Source organism: Anomaloglossus baeobatrachus, chromosome 5 (assembly GCF_048569485.1).
Source record: "Anomaloglossus baeobatrachus isolate aAnoBae1 chromosome 5, aAnoBae1.hap1, whole genome shotgun sequence".
Taxonomy (NCBI): Eukaryota; Metazoa; Chordata; class Amphibia; order Anura; family Aromobatidae; genus Anomaloglossus; species Anomaloglossus baeobatrachus.
This window is the reverse complement of record NC_134357.1, coordinates 294,032,164-294,058,639: the sequence shown is the minus strand read 5'-3', so window position 1 is coordinate 294,058,639 and position 26,476 is coordinate 294,032,164. Positions and strand designations below refer to the sequence as shown.

The following is a 26,476-nucleotide window of genomic DNA, read 5'->3' as shown; positions in this document are numbered from 1 at the left end:
GCCTCTTGGCAGCAACTGCACCACATTCTTCTTTTTATCAATTTTTGAGGGATGTCAAGTTCTAGGGAATATCTCTGTGGTGCGACATTTAAGTCCCTTGTTGATGATGTCTTCACTGTGTTACATTGTATATCTTATGCTATGGAAACTTTTGGGCCCTTCTCCTGATTGATAACTTTCAACAATGATATCCCTTTGTTGTGTTGTAAGCTGTTTAAGGACCATGGCTTTTGCTGTGAAATGCAACCAATTATAAGAGGGTATTCACCCTTATGCAACCATATTATTTTAATTTTGTTATTTTTATTTCATAATGAAAATGATTTCAGTTTGTTTCTCAATTGCACTGTACAGATTATAAGGGACATTAAAATTGGAAAGTTTTGAATTATTCTTGGTATGAATATATGTTTACATGACAAAAACATGTTTTAACAGGGTTGTGTAGAGTGTTTATACTGAGCTTTTTTTTTTCTTTCTATTTTTTAAAGTGGATGGTAAGCTCAGAAGGCTGGGAGAAAAAAAAAAAAGTGGCACATAATTGGAGAAAGAAGCAGATTTCTCTGATAAGACACATTACAAAGTTTGCTATATTTGCTTGTATTATTTATTTATGAAAAGTCTGTTGAAAGTACAATTTCAGATTCATAACAAAATAGTGATATTTCATATGATTAAAACATAGTGCATATACATAAGTGTTCATAAACAAGTATAGTGAAAATGACACTTAATCCCTTTATGACCCTGCCATTGTCCATATTTTGGTTTTGGTTTTTCCTCCTCCTCTTCTTCCAAAGGCCATAACTTTTAGTTTTTTTTATCTTTCCATCAGTATAGCTGTACGAGGGCTTGTTTTTTTTGCGGGACGAGTAGTACTTTTGAATTAAAGGGAACCTGTCACCGGATTTGGCGACCATAAGCTGCGGTGAAAAAACATGTAATATGGAGGAGCCTGCTTACCCTATGTCAGCTGCTGGATTGCAATCGTCATCTGGCATGACCCGCTCGTGATTGCGGGAGGAAGCACTCCAAAAACATGAAAAAACATATGAGGGCAAATCCGGTGGTAATCTCCAAAAAACAGATATTATAGATAAAACGAGTAGTCTAAGGCAAAATTAAAAATCCAGCCATAGTAGCAGTGACATCCCGGAGGATCAACCAGAAACTAGTCTCCGGTTAATCCTCCGGGATGTCACTGCTACTATGGCTGGATTTTTAATTTCGCCTTAATAAAGACTACTCGTTTTATCCATAATATCTGGTTTTTGGAGAGTACCGCTGGATTTGCCCTCGTATGCTTTTTTATAAGCTGCGGTGACAAAAGTCTTGAATCCCTTTGCCATGAAGCTCTCGCTGCACACATTTTGTGCTGATATTAATTCCGGAGGAAGTTTGGAATTTGGAACTTGGTGGTTACTAGCAGAACGTTGTTGACTTTTATGCACCTTGTGCCTCAACACTTGGTGCTCTCTTAAGTTACAAGGTTTACAGCTTCATGGCTGAGTTGCTGTGGATCCTAAACACTTCCACTTTTCAATAATATCACTTACAGCTGATCGTGGAATATTTAGGAAAGAAGAAATCTCTAACTGACTTTTACAATGGTGGCCTTCTATTTCAGCTACCTTCTCAAATTCAGTGAGCCCTCCTATTATTTCACAAATGTTTGCACAAGCAGACTACGTAGCCAAAGGCTGGATTTTCTACAATGGGACTGAATGAAAAACCTGACTTCAGTGATTAGGAGTGTCCAGTACATTTATCCATACAGTGTAGATAGATATCAGATTGAGACAGATAGAACCATTATAATAAGACTGACTTGGGTTTCCTATTTTCCGTCTCCCTTTTCTGGCTACTGCTAAGGCTTTTGAAAAAAATAAATAAATCACCCTTGGTGGTAAATTGGGCAATTCCTCTGTCATTGCTCAACTGTGCCTATTACACAATAGAGTAACCCAGACAGAGGGGTGTTGAGCTGCTCCTTCAATGAAAGGCTTAACGTATATATCCCTTTCTGTGTAGCAAGGATGGTGCAATTACACAGGCGACATCTCCGTGTGCAGAATGACCATGATCCCGGCCCATGACCAAGAAAAGAAAATCTGCAAGAGTACGGATCACTGAGCACCACACTTCAATGGATATTCTTTGGGGTATAAAATATCAAGTGATGATCACTTAAAAAACAAGCAAACAAGCATGAATTTAACAGGAGGAGACAATATGTCAGAAATAGGATGGAAGGAACAATGTTTTTAATCTCCAGCTTAAAGGGAAATCTGTTGGGTAAAAAAAAAATGCTATTAAAGGGAATCTGTCAAGAGATTTTTGCTACCTCATCTAAGAGCAGCATGATGTAGGTATAGATCCTGAATCTAAGGGGTACTTTGCACGTTGCGACATCGCTACTGCGATATCATCGGGGTCAAATCGAAAGTGACGCACATCTGGCCACAGTAAAGACGTCGCAACGTGTAAAGCCTAGATGCGCCAATAAACGATCACAAAAGCGTCGGAAATCGGTGATCTGTGTAGCATCGGACATTTTCATAATGTCGCACCAATAGGAGTTACGATGTTGTTCCTCGTTCCTGCGGCAGCACACATCGCTGTGTGTGAAGCCGCAGGAGCGAGGAACATCTCCTTACCTGCCTCTACCGGCTATGCGGAAGGAAGAAGGTGGGCGGGATGTTTACGTCCCACTCATCTCTGCCCCTCCGCTTCTATTGGCCGCCTGCCGTGTGATATCGCTGTGACGCCGCACGACCCGCCCCCTTAGGAAGGAGGCGGGTCGCCAGCCAGAGTGACGTCGCAGGGCAGGTAAGTGTGGGTGAAGCTGCCGTAGCGATAATGTTCGCTACAGCAGCTATCACAAGATATCGCATGTGCGATGGGGGCGGGGACTATCGCGCTCGGCATCTCTAGCATCTGCTAGCGATGTCGCAACATGCAAAAGTACCACTAAGAATGTATCACTTAGATTACTGGGTGCAGCTGTTCTGACACAATCAGAATGTTTAAAATCAGTCATGTAGCAGAGCAGAGAGCTGTCCCTGCCCACACCAGGTTCTGTATAGAGATTGTATATTGACAGTAAGGTGTCAGAGGAGAGAGCATGCAGGACTGCCATGTGTGTGACATTGTTGTCCAAGCAATGAGAAGTCCTGCTGCTTAAACAAACAGAGCAAACAACAGAACAAACCTTGACAAGACAGGCAGCCTTGAATTCTCTGTGTAAAGCTGGGTTTACACACTGCAACATCTCAAACGACATCGCTGTAACGTCACCGGTTTTGTGACGCAATAGCGATGTTGTTTGCGATGTTGCAGTGTGTGAAACCTATCAGCGACCCGGCCCCTGCTGTGAAGTTGTAATCGTTACAAATCGTTCAGGACCATTCCTAGCTCCTTTGTTTCCCGCTGTGCAGCAAGCATCGCTGGAAAGTTTCAGTGTGTGAAAGACTTTGCAGCGACTTTGTTAGCAACTTCCCTTTCAAAAAGCTGCTTATCAACGTCCCCAACAACCAGCTAGGTCGCTCTGCAGGTCTGGATCACTGTTGCGTTGTTGGCCAGGTTTGCCTGTTTGACTGCTCACCAGCGACTTAGCAGAGACTTAGGGAGGTCGCTCTTACGTCACAAAACCGGTGACGTTACAGCAATGTCCTTTGCGATGTTGCAGCGTGTAAACCCAGCTTTAACCCTTGCAGCATGCTATCTTCAGATTACATAGCAAAAAAAATACTGTTGATAGATTCCCTTTAAGCTGCAGATATGGGGTTAATCTGCAGGTAATAGTTTTCTGCCACTGTGCAGTCACTGCACTAAAGGTCGCTTTACACGCTGCGGCATCACTAGCGTTTGCTAGCGATGTCGAGCGCGATAGCACCTGCCCCCGTTGTCCGTGCAATATTTGGTGATCGCTGCCGTAGCGAACATTATTGCTACGGCAGCGTCACACGCACATACCTTGTCAGTGACGTCGCTGTGACTGCTGAATAATCCCTCCCTCAAGGGGGAGGTGCGTTCAGCGTCATAGCAACGTCACTGCTACGTCACTAAGCGGCCGCCCAATAGAAGCGGAGAGGCGGAGATGAGCGGGATGTAACATCCCGCCCACCTCCTTCCTTCCTCATTGCCGGTAGAGGCAGGTAAGGAGATGTTAGGCGTTTCTGCGGTGTCACACATAGCGATGTGTGCTGCTGCAGGAACAAGGAACAACATCGCTACTTACCTGACAACGATTTTTTGTAATTAAACGACCTCTCCAAAACAAACGATTTTTGTCTTTTTTGCAAACGTTTTAGGTCGCTCCAGCCTGTCACACGCTGTGATGTCGCTAATGACGCCGGATGTGCGTCACAAACACCGTGACCCTGATGATATATCGTTAGCGATGTCGCAGCATGTAAAGCACCCTTAAGAGTCCAGCTGCTGGGAGGAAATTTAATTTACTCCTTCCGGCATCCTCGTGCTTTCAGCCATAGAGATATAACCGAGGAGGTTTCAGTCACTGCCCTGTGCATAGTAAGAGGCGGCTGTAACCACACACCAGGCACTGACTAACAGCCTGCTCTATACTGATGCAATGCTATGGCGGGCTTCACATCAGCGGTATTCAGCCACAATGCCGGATCCGGCACAAATGCTTTTCACTTCAATGCATTTCCTATGGACTCGCGGCAAATTCCCATCACGTGCGGTTGTGTATGACGCACGCAACCGCATGTGAACGGAATGTGCCGCAAGTCCATAGGAAATGCATTGAAATGAAACGCATTTGTGCCGGAATACCGCTGATGTGAAGCCCGCCTAAGCCGGTTGTCAGTCAGTGTGGCGGGCATGGTTACAGCTGCAGTTCACTATGCATAGAACAGTGACTGAAACAGCACCTGCCACATCTCTGACTGAAAGCCAGAGGCTGGCCTGAAAAATAAAGTTAATTTTCTCCCAGTAGTGGGGCTCTACTGTTTTGGTTTTTATTTTTGCAATACTTGTTCCCTTTAAGACACTGTCAAACACTGGTATAATTCAAAGCATTAGGTCTTAATGTATTTCAATGAACTTTATATGCAAATATGAAGGTTGGAGAAGAATTGCTGGTAGGTATTTGAAGATTATTGGGCCATGTAAACAGGCATTGTTTTATTTGTGCATTATTAGAACCTGTCTTTAGTTTCCTAAAAACATTTAAGTACCATGGGTCTGATACCTGGTCATCAGCTAAGCTCTCGTTCATTTAACCTGGCAACCAAGTAGCCAGACACCGATTATTACTGAGAAATTACATATGAATTTATGCCTTTGTTTTCTCTTATGTCCAAACCCATTGACTCATAACCAGAATATTCTTCTTCAGCAGAGTTTGCATTGAATATTGGATGTGACTGGGTTGTTTTAGTACTAATATTACAGAATATTCTATTATTGTATAAGAATATACCATTGATGGCTAGAACAATAATGCCGCGGCGGCCATTAGGCTGTAATCACACTTGCAGTTTCATATGCAGTTCTGGAGAATCCAATACGAATGGGAAAGGAAAGGCTGATACTCTTTACTGCTAGATCAACTGTGTGCGCGTCCAGCCCCACATCATTAATAACTATTGTTATGAGGACAGACACCTTCCGGCAGACTACTTGTTACCGTAATGAATATCGGAGACCATGGCTGAAGAACGGCCAAACAAATTCTCTTTGCCTTTTAGGTTACAGTCACAAACTTTATCATGAGCGACTGTAGATCTCTTGCCATCTTTAGTACCTAGGGATGGCAAATGTTTGTTCCTCCTGCCGCGATAGATGTGCCCATCCTGGCCCAGAATAAAAACCTCTTCCTGTAATAGAAAAAAAAAACCCTAATTAATTGTATGCATTTAAAAAAAAAAAAAAAAAAAAAAAAAAAAAATAGCTACTAATGCTCTGTTCTATTCTGGGAGCAGTGTAACAGAACTTGTCTGGAATATGGATTCATTATAGACTTTGGCACGCTGTGGATAACAAGACACACAATGGAAACCAGACTCAATGAAACTGAATGGTTCATTATCTGAATAGATAAAAGTGCTGATCGAACAAAAAATGGCTCTTATATTTTGTGCTAGAAATAGGCCCGATGCTATCGCATCAGGAGTGCGGTGAAATGAACATCTGGCTATGCTTAGTGTCTATGCTTAGTGGTGCTGACAGGAGCAGTGGTGAGTGGGGCTGGGGGCATACAGATTTGGTGATATTTGGTGGGGGCTGTAGGCATACAGATCTGGTAAGGGGGGCTGGGGGCGTACAGATCTGATGAGGGGGGCTGGGGGTATACATATCTGGTGTGGGGGGGGGGGCTGGTGGCATACAGATCTGATGGGGGGGAGGGGGCTGGTGGCATACAGATCTGATGGGGGGGGAGGGCTGATGTCCCCTGCAGTAATGAGCCCATTGTTTAGTAATGTGCTCCTGCTGGTTCCCTTCTGTCCCCTATTATGCCGTATCTCACCTGTCCTCCGTGCCCGCAAAGCCTCCAGCTGCAGCATACAGACCCCTCCATGATAGTGTCCGGTGTACCGAGCGGCCACTGCAGGATGTTGTTATGGCTTTACTGCAGTTGAATGCTTTATGGCGCCACAAAGCATTCAGCTGCAGTAAAGCGATGACAGCAGAAGCGGCGGTGGTCGCCCCGGACAGGTGAGTATACAGCAGTGTGTGTGTCTGTGTTCAGTGTATACATGGATGTCCGCTATGTGTGTGCACGTGCTCGGTGTATCCATGTGTGTCTGCTATGTGTGTATATAAGCTCACGTGCGTGCGTGCGTGCGTGCGTACAGTGAGGACCTGGAAGCCGGAGCATCATTCGGACTGCGGCTGCGCAACTGACAGTGCCGTGGTGCATTCCGGAATAGGTGGACATCCACAACTGCGGATTATGTATGTAGCTGTAGTCTATGAGTACAACTGGGGATTGCCAAGAATTGATCATCGCTATGATTATGTGTTATTTTCCTTAAAGGGGTATTCCCATCTCCAAGATCCTATCCCAATATGTACTAGGTGTATTAATAATAATATTGGCAAATACCTCCAATTAGAAATGTAGTATAGTTCCCCTGATTAACTATGTCGCTTACCTCATGTTCAGGGCATTGCAGGACATTCATGGTTACGACCACTCAAATAGTGAAAGTTAGTTAGTTAGTTAGGCTATGTGCGCACGTTGCGTATTTACATGCAGTTACGCTGCGATCTGCACAGCAGCGTAACTGCATGCGTCCTGCGTCCCCAGCATAATCTATGAAGATTATGGAGGAGCCGTGCGCACGTGGCGTATTAGAGCGCAGCGTTTCGGCTGCTGCCCGAAGCGCGCGTTCTAAGAAGTGACATGTCACTTTCTTTTGTGCGTATTGGTTGTAATGTCGGTCTCTGTGTCTCCCTATCGGTCGGTCGGTCTCTCTCTCTGTCGGTCTATCCCTCTCCCCCCTCTCTCATACTCACCGATCAGCTGCACGGCTGTCACACTGCTCCAGCGGCTTCTCCTGCTTTTGAAAATGCCAGCCGCCCATTATTCAATCTCGTATTCCCTGCTTCCCCCGCCCACCGGCGCCTATGATTGGTTGCAGTCAGACATGCCCCCATGCTGAGTGACAGCTGTCTCACTGCAACCAATCACAGCCGCCGGTGGGCGGCTCTATGTAGTGCAGTAAAATAAATAAATAATTTAAAAAAAAAAAACAAACGGCGTGCGGTCCCCCCCAATTTTGATACCAGCCAGATAAAGCCATACGGCTGAAGGCTGGTATTCTCAGGATTGGGAGCCCCACGTTATGCGGCGCCCCCCAGCCTAAAAATATCAGCCAGCAGCCGCCCGGAATTGCCGCATGGATTAGATGCGACGGTCCCGGTACTGTACCCGGCTCATCCAAAACTGCCCTGGTGCGGTGGCAATCTGGGTAATAAGGAGTTAATGGCAGCAGCCCATAGCTGCCACTAAGTCCTAGTTAATCGTTGCAGGCGTCTATGAGACACCCCCAATGATTATCCTGGTGAAAGTAAATAAACACATACACCCGAAAAATCCTTTATTTGAAATAAAAGACAAAACCCACCCTCTTTCACCACTTTATTAAAATCCCCAAACACACCTCCAGGTCCGGCTTAATCCACGAGGTCCCGTGACACATCCAGCTCTGCTACATGAAGCTGACCGGAGCGGCAGTACAACACTGCCTCTCCTGTCCGCTCTATGCAGAAACTGAAGTGAGTCACGCTGTCAGCGGGGACGTCACTGACGTAATGCCAGTGTGTGTGTGCGATGATGATGAGGGCTGTAGTGTCGGGATGTGTGCGGGGGATGTAGGCGGTAATGTCAGGATGTGTGTGGGAATGTCAGGATGTGTGCGGGAAAGTCGGGATGTGTACGGGGATGTAAGCGGTAATGTCAGGATGTGTGCGGGAAAGTCGGGATGTGTGCGGGGATGTAGGCGGTAATGTCGGGATGTGTGCGGGAATGTCGGGATGTGTGCGGGGATGTCGGCGGTAATGTCGGGATGTATGCGGGGATGTAGGCGGTAATGTCAGGATGTGTGCGGGAAAGTCGGGATGTGTGCGGGGATGTAGGCGGTAATGTCGGGATGTGTGCGGGAATGTCGGGATGTGTGCGGGAATGTCGGGATGTGTGCGGGAATGTCGGCGGGCATGTAGGCGGTAATGTCAGGATGTGTGCGGGGACGTCGGTGGTAATGTCAGGATGTGTGCGGGAATGTCGGGATGTGTGCGGGGACATTGGCGGTAATGTCGGGATGTGTGCGGGGACGTCTCTCAGGTTACCCGCGGCCACAGGTCTCGGGTGCAGGACTCGTAACCTGAGTGACGGCACCAGCGATCGCGTGACTCACTGCAGTCACTCAGATTTGCGGTCACAGGTGAGTCCTTCACCTGTGACCGCAAATCAAGCCGCGGCACACGGACAGAGCCACGCGATCACAATGAAGTCGGGTGAAGTTCACCCGAGTTCATTCTGATCGCGCGGCTGTCTCCCGCAGCCAGCCATGTGCTCTTTTTGACATTCCGGTCCCAGTCGGCTCTGCTGCAAGTCTATGAGGATGCAGCAGAGCAGAGTGGGACCGCACTGTCAAAAATGTGCGCTCTGGATGCTTTTCCCATGGCAGAGCAAGCATCCAGAATGCATGAATTTTGCAGGAATGTGCGCACGTTGCGTTCTGCCAAATGCGTCTCAGAACGCAGCTTTTCGGCTGCGTTCTGAGATGCACATGCAGCGACTATTTTACTCTGCATAATAGAACGCAACGTGCGCACATAGCCTTAGGTGTTCGTCGCATAGCCATGGATACCTAAGCTGCTATGCTCTTCACATGAGGTAAGAAACATGGCTATATCAGGAGAACTACACTACATTTCTAATTAGGAGGTATTTGCTAATATTATTACATATACTACCTATTGGGATAAGGATCTTGGATATGGGAATACCCCTTTAACTCCCCCAATAAAATCGACCCTATTACAAGATGTACAGCGCAAGACAGAAAACATGAAAGAAGTGTGTCAGTGGGAGTTTTTGTGAACACAAATGCTTGAGTGCAACCATTTCTGCGGTTCTTATTAAAAAACTGTCACTCTGTGTAGCGCCCTACGGGGCAGTTGGTTAACCTACTCGTCACCGGGCCGTTTCGGGTCGGGTCAGGCGATGTCACGGGGTGGCCTTGCCCGGTTCCGTTGCCCTGAGGCGTACAGTAAATGGAGGGGGAAGCGGGGTATTTGGGAAATTTTGTAGTGACACCACATGTGGTATGCAGCCAGGGAGTAGCCGCTGCAGGATTCCTCTCCAGGGCAGGTGTTAAGGCAGCCGGGATGGTATCGCTCCCCACAGGCGGAGCGGGCCCCGGGTGGATAAAGAGGGAAGGTACAGTGCCTTGCGAAAGTACTCGGCCCCCTTGCATTTTTCAACCTTTTCCCACATTTCAGGCTTCAAACATAAAGATAAAAATTTTAAATTTAATGTTGAAGAATCAACAAGTGGACACAATTGTGAAGTTGAATGAAATTTCTTGCTTATTTTAAATTTTTGTAAGAAATAAATAACTGAAAATTGGGGCGTGCAATATTATTAGTCCCCTTTAGGTTAATACTTTGTAGCGCCACCTTTTGCTGCGATTACAGCTGCAAGTCTCTTGGGGGATGTCTCTATCAGTTTTGCACATCGAGAGACTGAAATTCTCGCCCATTCTTCCTTTGCAAACAGCTGGAGCTGAGTGAGGTTGGATGGAGAGCGTTTGTGAACAGCAGTTTTCAGCTCTTTCCACAGATTCTTGATTGGATTCAGGTCTGGACTTTGACTTGGCCATTCTAACACCTGGATACGTTTATTTGTGAACCATTCCATTGTAGATTTTGCTTTATGTTTGGGATCATTGTCTTGTTGGAAGATAAATCTCCGTCCCAGACTCCAACAGGTTTTCCTCAAGAATGGTCTTGTATTTGGCTCCATCCATCTTCCCGTCAATTTTAACCATCTTCCCTGTCCCTGCTGAAGAAAAGCAGGCCCAAACCATGATGCTGCCAACCACCATGTTTGACAGTGGGGATGGTGTTTAGGGTGGTGAGCTGTGTTGCTTTTACGCCAAACATATTGTTTGGCATTGTACCCAAAAAGTTCGATTTTGGTTTCATCTGACCAGAGCACCTTCTTCCACATGTTTGCTGTGTCTCCCAAGTGGCTTGTGGCAAACTTTAAACAACACTTTTTATGGATATCTTTGAGAAATGGCTTTCTTCTAGCCACTCTTCCATAAAGGCCAAATTTGTGCAGTGTACGACTGAATGTTGTCCTATGGACAGACTCTCCCACCTCAGCTGTAGAGGTCTGCAGTTCATCCAGAGAGATCATGGGCCTCTTGGCTGCATCTCTGATCAGTCTTCTCCTTGTTTGACATGAAATTTTTGGGGGACGGCCGGGTCTTGGTAGATTTGCAATGGTATGATACTCCTCCCATTTCAATATGATCGCTTGCACAGTGCTTCTTGGGATGTTTAAAGTTGTGGAAATCTTTTTGTAACCAAATCCAGCTTTAAACTACTCCACAACAGTATCACGGACCTGCCTGTTGTGTTCCTTGGTCTTCATGATGCTTTATGTGCTTTAAACAAAACACTGAGGCTATCACAGAGCAGATACATTTATACGGAGACTTAATTACACACGGGTGGTTTATATTTATCATCATCAGTCATTTAGGACAACATTGAATCATTCAGAGATCCTCAATGAACTTCTGGAGTGAGTTTGCTGCACTGAAAGTAAAGGGGACGAATAATGTTGCACGCCCCAATTTTCAGTTTTTTATTTTTTACAAAAATTTAAAATAAGCAATAAATATCGGTCACCTTCACAATTGTGTCCCACTTGTTGATTCTCCACCATAAAATTTAACATTTTTATCTTTATGTTTGAAGCCTGAAATGTGGGAAAAGGTTGAAAAATTCAAGGGGGCCAAATACTTTCGCAAGACACTGTAATGGCGATTGGCGCCTAAGCGCTGGGCGGCGGCGCCGGTAAGGACGAGCAAACACAGTCTCTGCGGGTTCTGTGTGTAGTTTACTCCCAACTTTAGCTGCTAGCCCGGTCACACTGATCACTGCCGTGATAGACTCAGGTCGATCCCAGAACCGGTAAGTGGTCACCACCGGTGTTTTGAGAAGGAAGGAGAGAGAGAGAGTACTATTTCTAGGGTTTCCCCCTCAGCAGTTAGGTACCCTGGCTGAGCTCCCGCTCCAAGCCCCGGGCCTAGTAAAGTCCTAGTTTTCCCAGAGATGTCTTGTCAGAACTATGGTCCTGTCGGACCTGCTCTTGCTGTGAGTGTGTTGCGCCTATTTTTACCCCAAGTGGAAATTGCCCCCCCAGGTGGCTAGCTTCAGTGACTGGGAAGTCCCATGATCGTTATGGCCACCCCCTGCCTACCCTGAGCCATCCCACTCTGTGTGAAGGCTTTTAAGCTGTATGTAGTGTGTGAATGTGGAACACCGGTGATTAACCCCCTCTTACCTGAGATAGATATCGCACCTTAATTGAGGTGCAGTACCCTGTGGTAACCAGAGCCTCAGGGGCGCCACACCTGCCCACCAGTAGTATCTACCAAGGTATCTAAAAAAATAGATGGTGTGCTACCCCCCCACCATAGGGGAAGAGTAGGCCTCAGTGCATCCGCAGTAGAGGTGATCGGGGGAGTGTTCCCACTAAGTGCGCTGTACTGGAGCATAAGGTGTCAGATTCCCTGGTTGTCAGTTTGGTATGAAGTTTTTCCTCTAGTACCAGTGGATGCATGGAAATAAATGTCCAGGTCCAGACCTGGTTAAGAATGACTATGTGTGTCTCCACTAAGAACACCAGGTGAAAGTGTGCATCTGGGGCATTAGGCCCGAGGTTCATTGGCCCCTTTAATGTTATTGACATCCTCAACTCTATGGCTGTATGGCTAGAGCGACCCTCCGCTCTTAACACGCATGCCATAGTCCACAGGTGTGTTGTGTCTCCAACTGGTAACCAGAGGGGCCTTTTCACATTGGAGGTGGATGATGTTCCAGTCTTGAGTGGTCGGAGGCCTCTCGTTAAATGGGTGGTACTGTCACAATCGTCTCCCTGCTGTTTTGACACTAGTGACAGCCTTAGGACTGGAGCCTCCCATCTCCATCTAGTCTCCTCATTTAATCAAAGTTTCCTTTATTTTTGTTGCCAGCAGCTCTGAGCAGGGCAGCTGTTGTTGCTTTGGGCCCAAGCCCATTTAAGTTTAAATACTGGAGCTTAACCAACAGTTCTTGCTGCTGTTAGAATCCATTTCTACTTTGGCCAGCCTGGTGGAAGGATCTGCTGAGGTATTTCTAATGTGCCCATCCACCTGCTACATTAGAGTCCGTCTGCTATGATGAATTTTAGGTATCCTGCTCACTGACAGGTTGAAAGAACCTGTATAGGGATGCTAGGGAGCTCAGGATTCAGCTTGAGGTGAGTGCAGGAGATGCCCCATCACCCCTCTCCCTAGCGGCAGGGACCTCTGTTGTATCGTGACCCCGGTGTTTCCCCCTTTTTGTGGTGTTTTTTGGTAGTGTGTCAGTCGCCCGTTGGCCTAATTGCGTGTGTCGCGCGTCATATACAGACCTATTCTACTCCATGCGTAACAGCTGTATAGAGAAACAAGTTAAAAAAATTAATAAATATATTGCACACGTTTTTTAAACCTGTATTACACCACTTTTCTAAAGCCAAACTTGCATTGAGCGAGGCTGCGGCCACCTAGTCAGATTCTGGGCGGGAGTACGAGTATCACATAATCGTGACCACGTTAGTTTACTGAGCCCTAAATGAAGCCTTTATCTCAATTTAGTATTAAATCATTCCCCCTGCCCCAAAAAAAATAGATAACGCGTACTAACTAATTTATTATTGGCGGGAGCACTGGAGGGAGAGGTGTTCTTTATAAGAAACTCACTTACATGGTGAGGTACTAGGGAACATTCTTTTAGAGTATGAGCAGGGCTGGGCGGACCCGGACTGTAAAAGTCTGGATCCACGCGGTTTCAAAGGTGCCCGGGTGCCAGACCTGGGCCCAGGCTTCCGTGTGTTTGATCCGGATTTGGCACTCGAGAAATTTAAAAAAAAATAAAGGAAAAATAAAGAAAATATGAATGAAGCGAAGGCTTCATACTTGACCAGGCTCTGGCCGGCTGTACACTGCTCCTGCGGCCTCCCTGGGCTGCTCATCAGTGCTAATTATGTAAGAATGGCTTTCCCCACCAACCGGCCGGCCTGGTGTCTGTAATTGGTTGCAGTGAGACGTGCCTCCAGCCTGTGTGACAGCGTGTAAGTGGTTGTCATCCTGAGTTGCCTGCTGCACGAAGTATGAAGCAGGCGTCCCAGGCTGGGCAGAGGGGGCACATCGTAGGCACAGTTCATCCTGTGCTGCCTGCTGCATGAAGGGTGAAGCAGACGGCTCAGACTGGGCAGAGGGGGGCACATTGCGCCCCCCCTAATTTTCATTCTAAATCGGGCAGCATTTTGAGCACGCCCCCGATCACATGGCAAATTACATCATACCTGAAAGAACCCCATACATTCTAGCATCTACCTTTATTTTTAATGTACGCAGCCCCGGAAGTGAATGTGCGACCTGGAAGCAGCTTGCCGCCATGACACAGAGCATCGGTGAGTACAACGCACGTGCTCCTATACCCACATCCCTTCCACCAACATTTTTAATCTCCAGATTAAATAAGTCTATGGGAACCAGATTCCGGACCAGATCCGGATTTTTGAAAAAAATGAGCAGTGACCCACCGGTCCCAGTTTTCTGCACGTTCGACCAGCTCTAAGTATGACCACACCATGTCTTTTAGATGTAAGTGAACCTGCTGATTTATTTTTGTTAAAGTGGAACCCCTTTAAGCAAACACTGGCAATGTTGAGGTGTTTTTAATACACTCCAAAGAGACGTCTGGCGACTTCAGTCTGTCTTTTTGGCCATAGGCTTCTTTATTTAGATTCTGACGTCTTAAAAGCACCAGAAGAATGCTCAGGTCACTTGTTTTAATTACATTGTGTTTTTTGAAACCTTAAGCAGTTAAAAGATGATCAGAAGCCTGAAAATATGAACAGCATGTGGTTTTAACATAGAAATGCATATTTTCAGTCTTCTGAGCATTTTTAGGATGCTCCTTCAGGCAAATTTCAGAGCGGATCAACTTATAAAATGAAGAAAAAAAACAAAAAAAAAAATGTCCCCTTATGGGGCAGGTGTATAAAGTTATGTTGCCGAACCGAATATGTAATTTATTATTGTTAATATAGCGCCATTTATTCCATGGCGCTTTAGAATTGAAAAGGGGTATATGTAATAAAAACAAGTACAAGTACAATAATCATGAACAATACAAGACACAGGCTGGTACAGAATTAGAGAGGACTCGGCTTGCGAAGGCTCACAGTCTACAGATGATGGGTGACAATACAGTTGGTGAGGGTAAAGCTGGTTGCGTAGCGGTATTGTGGACTGAGGGGAATGGATGAGGATACAGTAGGTGAGGGTATAGCTGGTCGTGCAGTGGCACAGTGGACTGAGGAGGATGGGTGAGGATACAGTAGGTGAGGGTAGTGCTGGTCATGCAGCAGTATAGCGGACTGAGGAGGATGGGTGAGGATACAGTAGGTGAGGGTAGTGCTGGTCATGCAGCAGTATAGTGGACTGAGGGGGATGGGTGAGGATACAGTAGGTGAGGGTAGAGCTGGTCGTGCAGCAGTATAGTGGACTGAGGAGGATAGGTGAGGATACAGTAGGTGAGGGTAGAGCTGGTCTTGCAGCGGTATAGTGGACTGAGGAGGAAAGGTGAGGATACAGTAGGTGAGGGTACAGCTGATCATGCAGCAGTATAGTGGACTGAGGATAGGTGAGTATACAGTAGGTGAGGGTAGAGCTGGTCTTGCAGTGGTATAGTGGTACAGCGGTATAGTGGAATGAGGGGGATGGGTGAGGATACAGTAGGTGAGGGTAGAGCTGGTCATGCAGCAGTATAGTGGACTGAGGATAGGTGAGTATACAGTAGGTGAGGGTAGAGCTGGTCTTGCAGTGGTATAGTGGACTGAGGAGGAAAGGTGAGGATACAGTAGGTGAGGGTACAGCTGGTCGTGCAGCGGTATAGTGGACTGAGGAGGATAGGTGAGGATACAGTAGGTGAGGATACAGCTGGTTGTGCAGCGGTATAGTGGACTCAGGGTTATTGCAGGTTGTAGGATTGTTGGAAGAGGTAAGTCTTCAGGTTCCTTTTGAAGGTTTCCACAGTAGGTGGAATTTATAGAAGAAACATTCACCACTATTGACTACTTTATGATTTCTGCCTCTTTTGCTCTATGTATGTCTCACTCTTCTTACCTTTAAATCGCCCATAAAGTCTTCCTTCTCCACAGTACATGGGGTACTGGACTGCAGCCTAGAATAACGTCTTTGAGGGAAGGTCAGAGTGTGACTTCCTCCACAGTTGCGGGAGCTAGACATATATCCGAAATCACTAAGTTGTGGTAAGCGATCACTGATGAGAATATAAAATAAGCCCGGTTTAATCAATTCATGCAGATATAGCAGACATGCAAAATATCCATGCAAGCAAATGGCCAACAACTACCAAATTGCACTACACTCCTTTTCATAGCCTCAGTGGAGATCCAAATATATCTACGCTTGGAGTCTCAAGATGATAAAGCTGTAAAACCTTCCATGCCCAGCTCCGTGACTGACTCTCCCATACCTGTGTAAGGACCCCAATTTGCCTTTCCTCCAGCCGCTGGGGCCTACCCAGTGGCATATTGTCTCTTTTTTGCTTCTTTTGTTCCTAAGAAAGGGTCTCTTGAACGGACTATTCACATTAGCTGAACATGCACAGCTTTTTCTTTCCTCATTCCCTTATACACAAACACTCTTAGATTGGTCAAGTAAGCAGATTTATTTTAAAAAAGGGGAATAAGGAGCTGCCGACCGTCTCTAGCAGTAGCTAACTTTCAGGGAAAACCACAGAATTACATATACGGTATAGAAGTTCAAAATGTCTGGTCTTAAGCCCAAACCTTCTGGATTGTGGCACGGCCTTAATACGTATTAGATTTTTGGCGGATCCCGTGGAAATCTAACTTTAATCCATTATACATGACCAGCTTTAGACGGCATTCGCAGAACATGGACCCATAGAGTTACACTGATCCATACATACATCCGTATGAAACATGGATGACAGTGTCCAATCAGTGAGACTCAGAATATCCTATTCTCATCCGTACTGTGGATCAGACTCGGCCATTCAAATCTACGGTGAACAGATGGAAAACTGAAAGATGGGTGACTGAAGCCTCAGTGGTGTGGCCAGCTTTACCTGGATGAGAATGAGGTCTTGGCCAATGATTGCTTTCCCTGTAACGTTTAGGATGTCAGGGTTGTTCTGTTTCTCTTCTTCAGAAGACATGCTCCTACCTAGTCACTGCCATTATTAAGTACACTCATACCTGCTGTCAGAAGTAATCTTGCTCAACCAGTCTACATTTCTCTTCTGTCTCCAGTACTGGCCCAGCCTCAATTTCTTTGATGTTTTCAGTAAGAAACAAGCATAGATTCAGAGTTTTAGCTCCTTAACCCAACGTTTGCGCCATTATCACCTTCTGGAGTCTAAACTGGTGACACCCTATCCCTAAACCATCTCTGATGCCATTGCCGAGTCTGACTTTCTTCCTCAAACCACAAAACAGCTAGAAATATCCCCTCAAGGGGATCACCTTATCATGGTGCAATCCTACTGGATCCCACCTTCTTGCATACGACAGTGATAGAAAGCTCGTTACTATATGAGGCAATATTGGTATGTGACGTCACATCACAATCTATGTAGAGATTATGTACAGAAATTATACTAAATTTAACAGCATTAGGGAGGAAAGTTATGGAAGGCTAGGTGCTACAAATGTATTGTCGTAAAGTCACATTTTTAGCAAGTCATGCTTGCACACGAGACTTTTTGCACATTTTTCCACCCTTGTTTGTAAAAAAAAAAAAAAAAAGTCTTAACATAATGGACTATAATTCTTATTTCTGGAAGCTTTTAGCTGGTGTAGAGTTCAGTCTTTGGGTCACGGATTGCTCATAGTGATGAGTGACAACTACCATGCTCGGGTGCTCATAACGAATAGTGATGAGCAAGCACTACCATGCTCGGTACTCGGAACAAGTAGTGATAACCGAACACTACCATGCTCGGGTGCTCAGTACTAGAAAGGAGTGGTCATTAACATGCTCAGGTGCTTGGCACTAATGATGAGTGAACACTATCATACTCGGGGTCTCGGTACTAGTGATAAGCGAGCACTACCATGCTTGGGTGCTTTGTACTTGCAATGAGCGAGCACTATCATGGTTGGGTGCTTGGTACTAGTGATGAGTGAGCACTACCATGCTCGGGTGCTTTGTACTAGTAATGATTGAGCACTACCATGGTTGGGTGCTTGGTACTAGTGATGAGCGAGCACTACCATGGTTGGGTGCTCAGTACTCATAACGAGATGTTGATGCTCGAATGAGCCCATCAACTACTGGTTACGAGTATCGAGTACCAAAGCATGATAGTGCTCGCTCATCACTAGTACCAAGCACCCAACCATGATAATGCCCACTCATCAGTAGTCCCGACTATGGTAGTGCCCACTCATCAGTAGTCCTGCATATGGAAGTGCCCACTCATCACTAGTCCTGAGCATGGTAGTGCCCACTCATCACTAGTACCAAGCACCCAAGCATGGTAGTGCTCGCTCATTACTAGTTCAAAGCACCCAAGCATAGTAGTGTCCACTCATCCCTAGGACCAAGCACCCAAGCATGGTAGTGCTCGCTCATCACTAGTTGCCCATTCATTCTGTGCCACTTTTGCTCACCTGCGGCTCTGCTGACGGACTTGGTCGAGTTCAAACACAGTGTACGGTCGGTTGGATCCACGTGGTGGTAGGCCAGGAATGTTTGGGATGGTCAACATTTCCCTGAGAAACAAAAAATAGAGCAAAAGGAACAACACATAATGATCTAAACTGTGATACACTAGCGATCGAAACTATCAAATAAAACACGACTTACGGCCCAGGCACCACCATATCCACCATACGGTTACAGGAGATGCAGTGAAATCTCTGTATCAGCTGCCTGAATGTAAATGATAATTATAGATAATCATTATTCCGAATCCATACAATAGAAACACCTATTGTACATGGAACCAGTCTTTCCCAAACGTCTGTCCTCGCGGCCTTCGACAGATTATATTTTCAGGACTTCCTTAGTATTATACAGGTGAGAGAACCTGTGGCAACTTCTGATAATAATTCCATTACCTGTGCTTTACTTGGGAAACCCTGAAAACATGTGATGTCATGGGTCTGTGAGGACTGGAGGATGGCAATTTTAGTAAACGAATTTCTATATGACAATTTAGAAACAAAGTACTGGTGCCCTCTGCTGGCAGCTTTATATCACTGCTTCTGTTCTGGCCAGACTTTATTACTATGATGATATCGTTAAGGCTGGTTTCACACATCTGTTTTTCACCATCAGGCACGATCCGGGGAAAAAACTCATGCGGTGGATCCGGCGAAAAAACGATTCCATCGCATCAGTTTTTTCAATACATTCCTTCCATTTTTTGACGGATCCATCTCAGTTCAAAAAAACACATCCGTCGTTGGATTCCGTCATCTGCCGGATGACGACGGATCCAGCGCCCATAGGCTTCCATTATACAACATGCCGGACGGTGCCAGCATGGTCCGTTTTTTTGCCGGAGACAAAAAACGCTGCATGCTGCGTCTTTTCCGGCAGCCGGATGAAGACATTTTGCCGGATACGGCGGACGCCGCAAGCAACGCAAGGCCATCCGGCGCTAATACAAGTCAATGGGGAATAAAACGGATCCGGCACCGGATCCGTTTTATCCGCATTTCGCCGGATTGTGCCCGACGGCAAAAACGGATGTGTGAAAGCAGCCTAAGGGAGTCTGTCACTCCCAAATTTGCTAATACAGTCATATGCACACTCGCCTTGCTTGCCCCTGACTCTAGTGGCCGCTCACTACACTAACTGGTGTACCAGCGCTCGCTTGCGTACGTTGTCGGCATAGCACTGGCCACTAGCTATAATGATGGGTGTATTAGTGTAACGAATGTTCACCACAGTCAGGAGCAAACACCATCTGTGTGCTGCTGGGCTCCAGCAGTGTCAGTGCACACATGCAATACAGTGAAGACAGCGCTCGCTCTGGGGATGCGAGCACCATCAATCAAGCTAAGATGCAGTGTGCGCCATGCTAAATGAAAGGATAGAACAGGTTGTAAAGACAAAATGTATTCCTGGATATTCCTCCGTCAATGCCCCCATAGTGCCCCAGTGTTACCCAGTATACCTTATCCAGATGCTCCTTGGATTTTAGTTGCAGCCACCTTGCATCACATACAATGCCCCCCAAGAGCCAGAAGCCACAATAAATACCTCCCCCTAAAATCCTGCTCCCTAATACCCATGTACAGTCCTATGTTAGGTACACGATGCGTTATTGCTGTTATTTGCAGGCTCTTTTGCCCGATTCTTTCCACTTACTTGCGGATACCCGCAGCCTCATCACCCTCATACTGTGGTGGATGTTCTTGCAGTTGTCGCCGTAGGTTTCTCCAGCATTGTTCCAAGATGTTCTTCATTGGCTCAAGTTCTATACGGTCCAGCTGTAAATGATGTGCTCATGTTAGGAACTACGATATTACTGACCTCAGCCCAAGCCATTGTGTTTATTATGCTATGTGGGTACAGTATGATTATAATAATATTTATTCATTTATATAGCAACATTAATTCCACAGCGCTTTACATACATTGGCATCACTGTCCCCATTGGGGCTCACAATCTAGAGGAAACCCATGTAAACAAAAAGAGAACACACAAACTCCTTGCAGATGGTGTCCTTGGTGGGATTTGAACCCAGGACCCCAGCGCTGCAAGACTGCAGTGCTAACCACTGAGCCACCCAGCTGCTCAGTGATTCAGTCACACTTCAGCAAAATTCAGGCCTTTCCCTTGTTCTGGCAATATGTTTAACGTGCAGAATGAGTTAGATGATACTAAAGCAATCGCAGAACTCTTCTCCTACAGAATCCAGTCTGTCTGTTTATTCAGCCTTAAAGAAGTTGTAAAAATATATGTTACTGTATCACCTATCTACATAGAAGCTAATAAGTTTCTGATAGAAAAGAATGTTGCTCGGACGTGCTCCGGTCCAATGCAGTAATAATTCCGCAAAAGCGCCGCCTCTCCACTCATGGTTTATGGTACTCCATTCAAATAGCAGACTCTAGAGCACCGATCTTGGGGGTTTCAGCAGTGGGATTCTGTATCACCCATACCAGCGACTCCGCAGTGTCCTGCCCGCCTCCCCCGGCAGGAACTTCGGTACTCTCAACTGCCCGGCTGTCCTGTGGTGGCTGCCCAGTCCATGCTGCTGTCTCCTAGGGCCTGCGCATGCCGCACAAGCCTCCTGGGAATGCCTGTAGGGTGCGTTCACGGACACACCCCTTTTCTTAAAAGGCCAGTATGCCCTGACCCGGAAGTGACCTCTCAGCTCAACTGAGAGGCTGCAGGTATTTAAGGCAGCTAACCCTTAAGGGAAGGGCCTGGGCAATGAGTTCCTAACGTTGCTACTTCTCAGGCTCCTTTGTGCTGTTGTCATTGTGCTGTATTCTGCTTCTGATTCGTATCTGTATTTCAGTGCATTACAAGTCCGCTGCTGCAACGATTCACGCTGGCTGGCTACCACGATATTCGCTGCTGCAAGTATCCACATTGACCATTGCTAACGCATCCTTCTATGATGGCCGAATCTACGACACTGGCTGCTGCTGCTATTCCTATCATCTGGGACTGTCCATGTTCGTACCCCTGGGCCCAGCTGTCACAGCTTCAGTCTTCCAGAGTGGCACCCGGTCTCACACTTGCAGCCCAACACCCTCACCATTAGACGCTCTGGGGAACACCAGGTGTGGTTCCATAGTCAAGCCCCTCTGGGTTTTCTGTATGCTGTGGTCTAATGGGTCTGCTAATCCTGGGCTCACTCTGTGAGAATAACAAATTCTCAGCGATCAGCAAAGCATAGGTGATTAATTTAAAATTATGGTGCAAGCCCTTGAAAGGGAACCAGTTTTGTCCCTTCTAAGCTGCAGCCACAACCACTAAGCTCTTATATACTGCATTCTAGAATACTGTATATAAGAGCCCAGACCGCTCTGTATAACAAAAAAAACCCAGCTTTATTATACACCCATGTGGGGCAGTCCAGTCTGATGTGCGTCGCTGCTCATGGGTCTGGCGCCTCCTCTCTTCTGCGACAACCCTCCTTTTGAGCCCCGTGTGCATGACGCATCCTATGTCATCCACACAGAGGCTTCCATTGTGGTCCTGTACAGGCACGCTTCTATCTGTCTTGCTGAGGGCAGATCAAAATATTGTTGTGCGCATGTGCGGGCGGTTTTTGAACTTTCCTCACACCTGCGCATTATACCATGTTTTTCCAAAAATAAGACACTGTCTTATACTTTTTTTACCCCAGAAAAAGCACTAGGGCTTATTCTTGGAGGAGGTCTTATTCTTGGAGAAACACAGTTTGGGGGGTAAGTTTACCCCCCAAAAAAGCAGACCCCCCCTTCCCAGGAGACTCATACTTATCAGACCCGGACATGTGCGTGGCTCCCAAGTCCTCCCTGTGATCTCCGGTGGGTGCTGCACGCCGTCCTCCCCTGCTTCTGGCTGACACGCACGCACACAGATCGCTGACACACTCACACATAGCAGATCACACAAAACACACACACAAAACACACACACATTCATCACATCCAGAGTTTAAGAATGCTTCCAGCTGCAGAGAATGATGGGAGGAAATCACGTGTGTCCACAGGTCCTTTAAGCTAGCATTGCGGCAGGTCCTTGCGCTCCCCTGCGCAGCCTCTCAGGATTCTGCCAGCGAGAAGAAATCGGTGTCGCTGAATGTGGGGAGTGTGTGCGAGCCGTTGTGTGTGTGATCTGATGTTTGTGTGTGTGATCTGATTGTGTGTGAGAAATCTGATGTGCGTGGGTGTGTGATCCACTGCAGGTCATCCTGCTCGGCGTCTGGTGGGTGTGGTTATGGGGTGTCCACTCTCTATAATGAAGTGTCCTGCAGTATCTAAATTTTTTAGCTGCACGGACACTTCATTATTGAACCGCGACTATGGCTTTTTTCGGGGGAGGGCTTATATTTAAGTCTTGCTCTGAAAATTCTGAAAATCCCTGCTAGGGCTTATTTTTGGGGGAGGTCTTATTTTTGGAAAAACAGGGTAGTACTTTGTATAAAAGGAAACATTTCAGGATAAAAATTAATAGTCCAAATAGAAGAGGTCCAGACACCAATTACTAATGAGAAATGACAGTGGTGCTGGTACCAGTTCATCATCTCAGTGGTTTCCAGCCTCCGTGTTCAGAGATGAAGCTTCCCAATGTCACTGTAACTCCAATATAGTAACTGCCATGAGTTACCGCATTCATATCCGCACCAATCAGACAAAGTTGCTGTCTTAAATATTAATGAGATACCATTGGGATATTAATTTTTCTTTTATTATACCATAGGTTCTTAGCATCTGTTGGCAATGTGTGGAAATCAGAGAGTAAATCAAATATTTCTGGGGGGTGTGGCCTGGACCTCATGTAGAGAGGAAGCAGCGTGGGTGATCTCCTGCCTGGATCCTGAATTATCCTGCACACCGGCCTTGCTGACAGGCACTACCGACCCTGGAGGGCTGCAACACAACTTATAACACCCAGGGAAGCGAGCACAGCCAGGATATTCCGACCCGCAGTAGCAATAAAAGGGACAGAGACGCGCAGGAGCGTGCCTCTGAAGAATCCAATATGGCGCCGCCGGCATCCACACCATCCCGAGCTGGAGCAGTGGGAGTAGCAAGCAGGTTGGAGCGGTTTGCCAGAGTGGCCCCTGGCACAGAGCCTACCTGCAACGAGGCACCCGATGGCAGCGCTGAACGGGCCCTGGAGCAGGGAGAAAACATACCCGACAGTGAGACTGAGTACCCTGGGCCCTGCATGTTCAGCAGCACAAGGTATGCAGACACACAGGCCTGTGCTGGCAGAGGGAGGAGGGGGAGATGTGGAGCAAACAACACCTGTTTTCACTGAGGCCATACTGAGAGACATTCTGGCAGCAATTAACTCTTGCAATACCACATTGGCCACTCTAAGCAGCCAGATGGGAACTGTCACCTCAGATATGGCCTGTATTAAACGTGAGCTGCAAGGGGTGACTGTCAGAATGGGGGAGTTGGAGGAAAGAGTGAGTACAACAGAGGATAAATTGCCCCCAATGTCACGAGAGCTGGGAAAGGCCACGCAAAATATCTCCACACTGCTAAACAAGGTGGATGATTTAGAAAATCGCTCCCGCAGAAGTAATTTGCGACTGGTGGGGGTCCCAGAGAGGATAGAGGGCAATGACCCACTGAATTTCTTTGAAAAATGGCTTAAAGACACCATGGGAAAAGACATACTGTCCCCTTTCTTCACCATTGAAAGGGCGCACAGGGTCCCTGCGCGTGCCCCACAGCCGGGAGCACCCCCACGTCCTATTCTGATTAAACTACTGCACTATAAAGATAGGGACACTATCCTGCGCAGAGCCAGAGATATCAAAGAACTTGCAATTGATGGGAGGAAGATATCAATATTTCCTGATTTCTCCATGGAAGTGCAACGTAAAAGAGTGCAATTTATTGAGATAAAAAAACGACTGCGCAACCTGCAAGTGCCATACTCCATGATGTACCCTGCTAAGCTGCGGATTGCTGCGAACGGAGAGACTCATTTTTTTGATACGGCTGGGGCGGCATTGTCTTGGCTGGATATCAATGAGAGATCCCTGAGGAGGAAGAATACCTGAGATTTCCCTTTCTGCCGCCAGGCGTTGTTTTTGTTTGGGACGCTATGCTGGTGAGCTCATTACAGTTAAATTCATCTAGGATCCAGGTTGGGAGACGGCCGGTTCATTGTGGACACCCGCTGCACTAGCGAGTTGTGGACCCCTCTCCCTGCATGGACTTGGGGCGTGTTTTTAGCCCTGATTCTCTCTATTTGGGAGAAATGTGTAAGATACACTTGATTTTGAGGGCAGGGGCACTGCGCACTGGTGTGCGGAGCCCTATCTCTCTCCTTGTTTTTCTTGTTTATTGTTGTATGATGCAATCTGTTTGGGAAGTGTGGTGTGCCTCAGTCGTGTCGCTCAACCTAATGTTTTTGAGAATCGGTGGAGAACGCCTCTCTCCTCCAGGTATGAAGTATCCGTCCGGATCATATCTTAGTCTACGCTTATGGCGACATCTTTAAATATTGTAGCGTGGAATGTTAGAGGGCTCGGAGATGCGAACAAAAGATGTGCTATATTTACTCACCTACAGAAACTTTTACCGGCTATTTTATGTCTCTCCGAGACCCACATGGTCAGGGATAATGTTCATTGGCTGAGGAAGGGATGGATCGCGCATGAATATCATTCCACATACTCGACCCATGCACGGGGTGTGAGTGTGTTGGTGCACAAATCCATCCCGTTCTCATGTACCAAATCAGTGATTGACCCGGGGGGCAGATTTGTATGTTTGCTTTGCACGCTGTATAGTATACAATTTATTCTGGTTGCGATATATATCCCTCCACCATATTCAGTCGAACCGGTAAAAAGGATATTGTCTATTTTAGATTCCCTTCCATCTGTGCCGACGCTTTTGATAGGGGATTTTAATAATTACTTACATCCCTATCTAGATAAATTACACTCGGGAAACATATCGGAGAACGCCGCCCCGACTTCATTTGCTAGAATGCTAACGGAGCTGGGTTTTGTAGATCTTTGGCGTGCCCAACACCCCACAACCAAACAATTCTCCTGTTACTCTAGCTCCCACCACACCATGTCACGGATAGACCTGGCTATTGGAAACGCACTTATGGCCTCATATACACAAAAGGTGGCCTACCTACCTAGAAGCGTATCTGATCACTCACCATTACATGTTACGCTTGCATGGGGAAACCCCGTCACTCTGCCCAGGCCTATCTGGAAACTTAATCCCTTCTGGATCCAGCTTATTGGGGGATCTTTACATGATAACATTCTAGAATACTTCCATGTTAATGAGTGCTCTGCACCGCCACACATAGTTTGGGACTCTATGAAAGCTGTGGTAAGGGGCATATATATTAGAGAAATATGCATACGCAAAAATCAAACCAAATGTTACACCCAGAGTCTGATTCAGGAGGTATCTGATGCGGAGGCTGCGGTGGTGCTCAACCCAACAGTAGAAACTAAAAACACTCTAGAGAAGGCACAGATGTCACTCAAAGAAAATCTCATGTCGGTGGCAGAAAATAAACGCTATTTCCTTAAACAAAATTATTTTATGGCAGGGGAGGGCGTGGGACACCTACTGGCCACAGTCATTAGAGCACAGGAAGGATCTTCTTATATAAATAGGTTAAAGACGGAATCAGGTGACTTTGTAACAGAAAGCGAGGATATAATAAGAGAAATAAAGAGGTATTATATGCGGCTATACACATCAGACTGTGACCTCACGGAGACTGAGATTGAGCAGTATTTGGATGCTCTCTCTCTTCCTTCACTGAGTGATGTAAACAGGGAATTGCTGGACCGGGACATCTCATTGGAAGAACTGGAGGAAGCGCTTGGCCAGACACAAAATGAAAAAGCTCCGGGAACGGATGGCCTGCCTGGAGAGTTTTATAAAGCATATGCACCCTTACTGCTACCCAAACTACTTAAGGTATTTGAAGAGGCTGAAAGGCA

The 26,476-nt window shown here is 46.5% G+C and overlaps 1 protein-coding gene across 1 annotated transcript in view; it reads right to left on the bottom strand.

Moving 5' to 3' along the window:
- Positions 1 to 4,926: 4,926 nt before the first annotated feature.
- The window catches only part of QRICH2 (glutamine rich 2), an 81,263-nt gene continuing 59,713 nt past the window's right edge, over positions 4,927 to 26,476 (bottom strand). The window contains exons 12-16 of the mRNA XM_075351735.1: positions 20,175 to 20,296; positions 18,663 to 18,728; positions 18,467 to 18,568; positions 15,930 to 16,086; positions 4,927 to 5,846 (exon numbers count right to left, since the gene is read on the bottom strand). Coding sequence (XP_075207850.1) covers positions 5,646 to 5,846; positions 15,930 to 16,086; positions 18,467 to 18,568; positions 18,663 to 18,728; positions 20,175 to 20,296 — 648 coding nt within the window. The 3' untranslated portion in view covers positions 4,927 to 5,645. The remainder of the gene's footprint in view (positions 5,847 to 15,929; positions 16,087 to 18,466; positions 18,569 to 18,662; positions 18,729 to 20,174; positions 20,297 to 26,476) is intronic.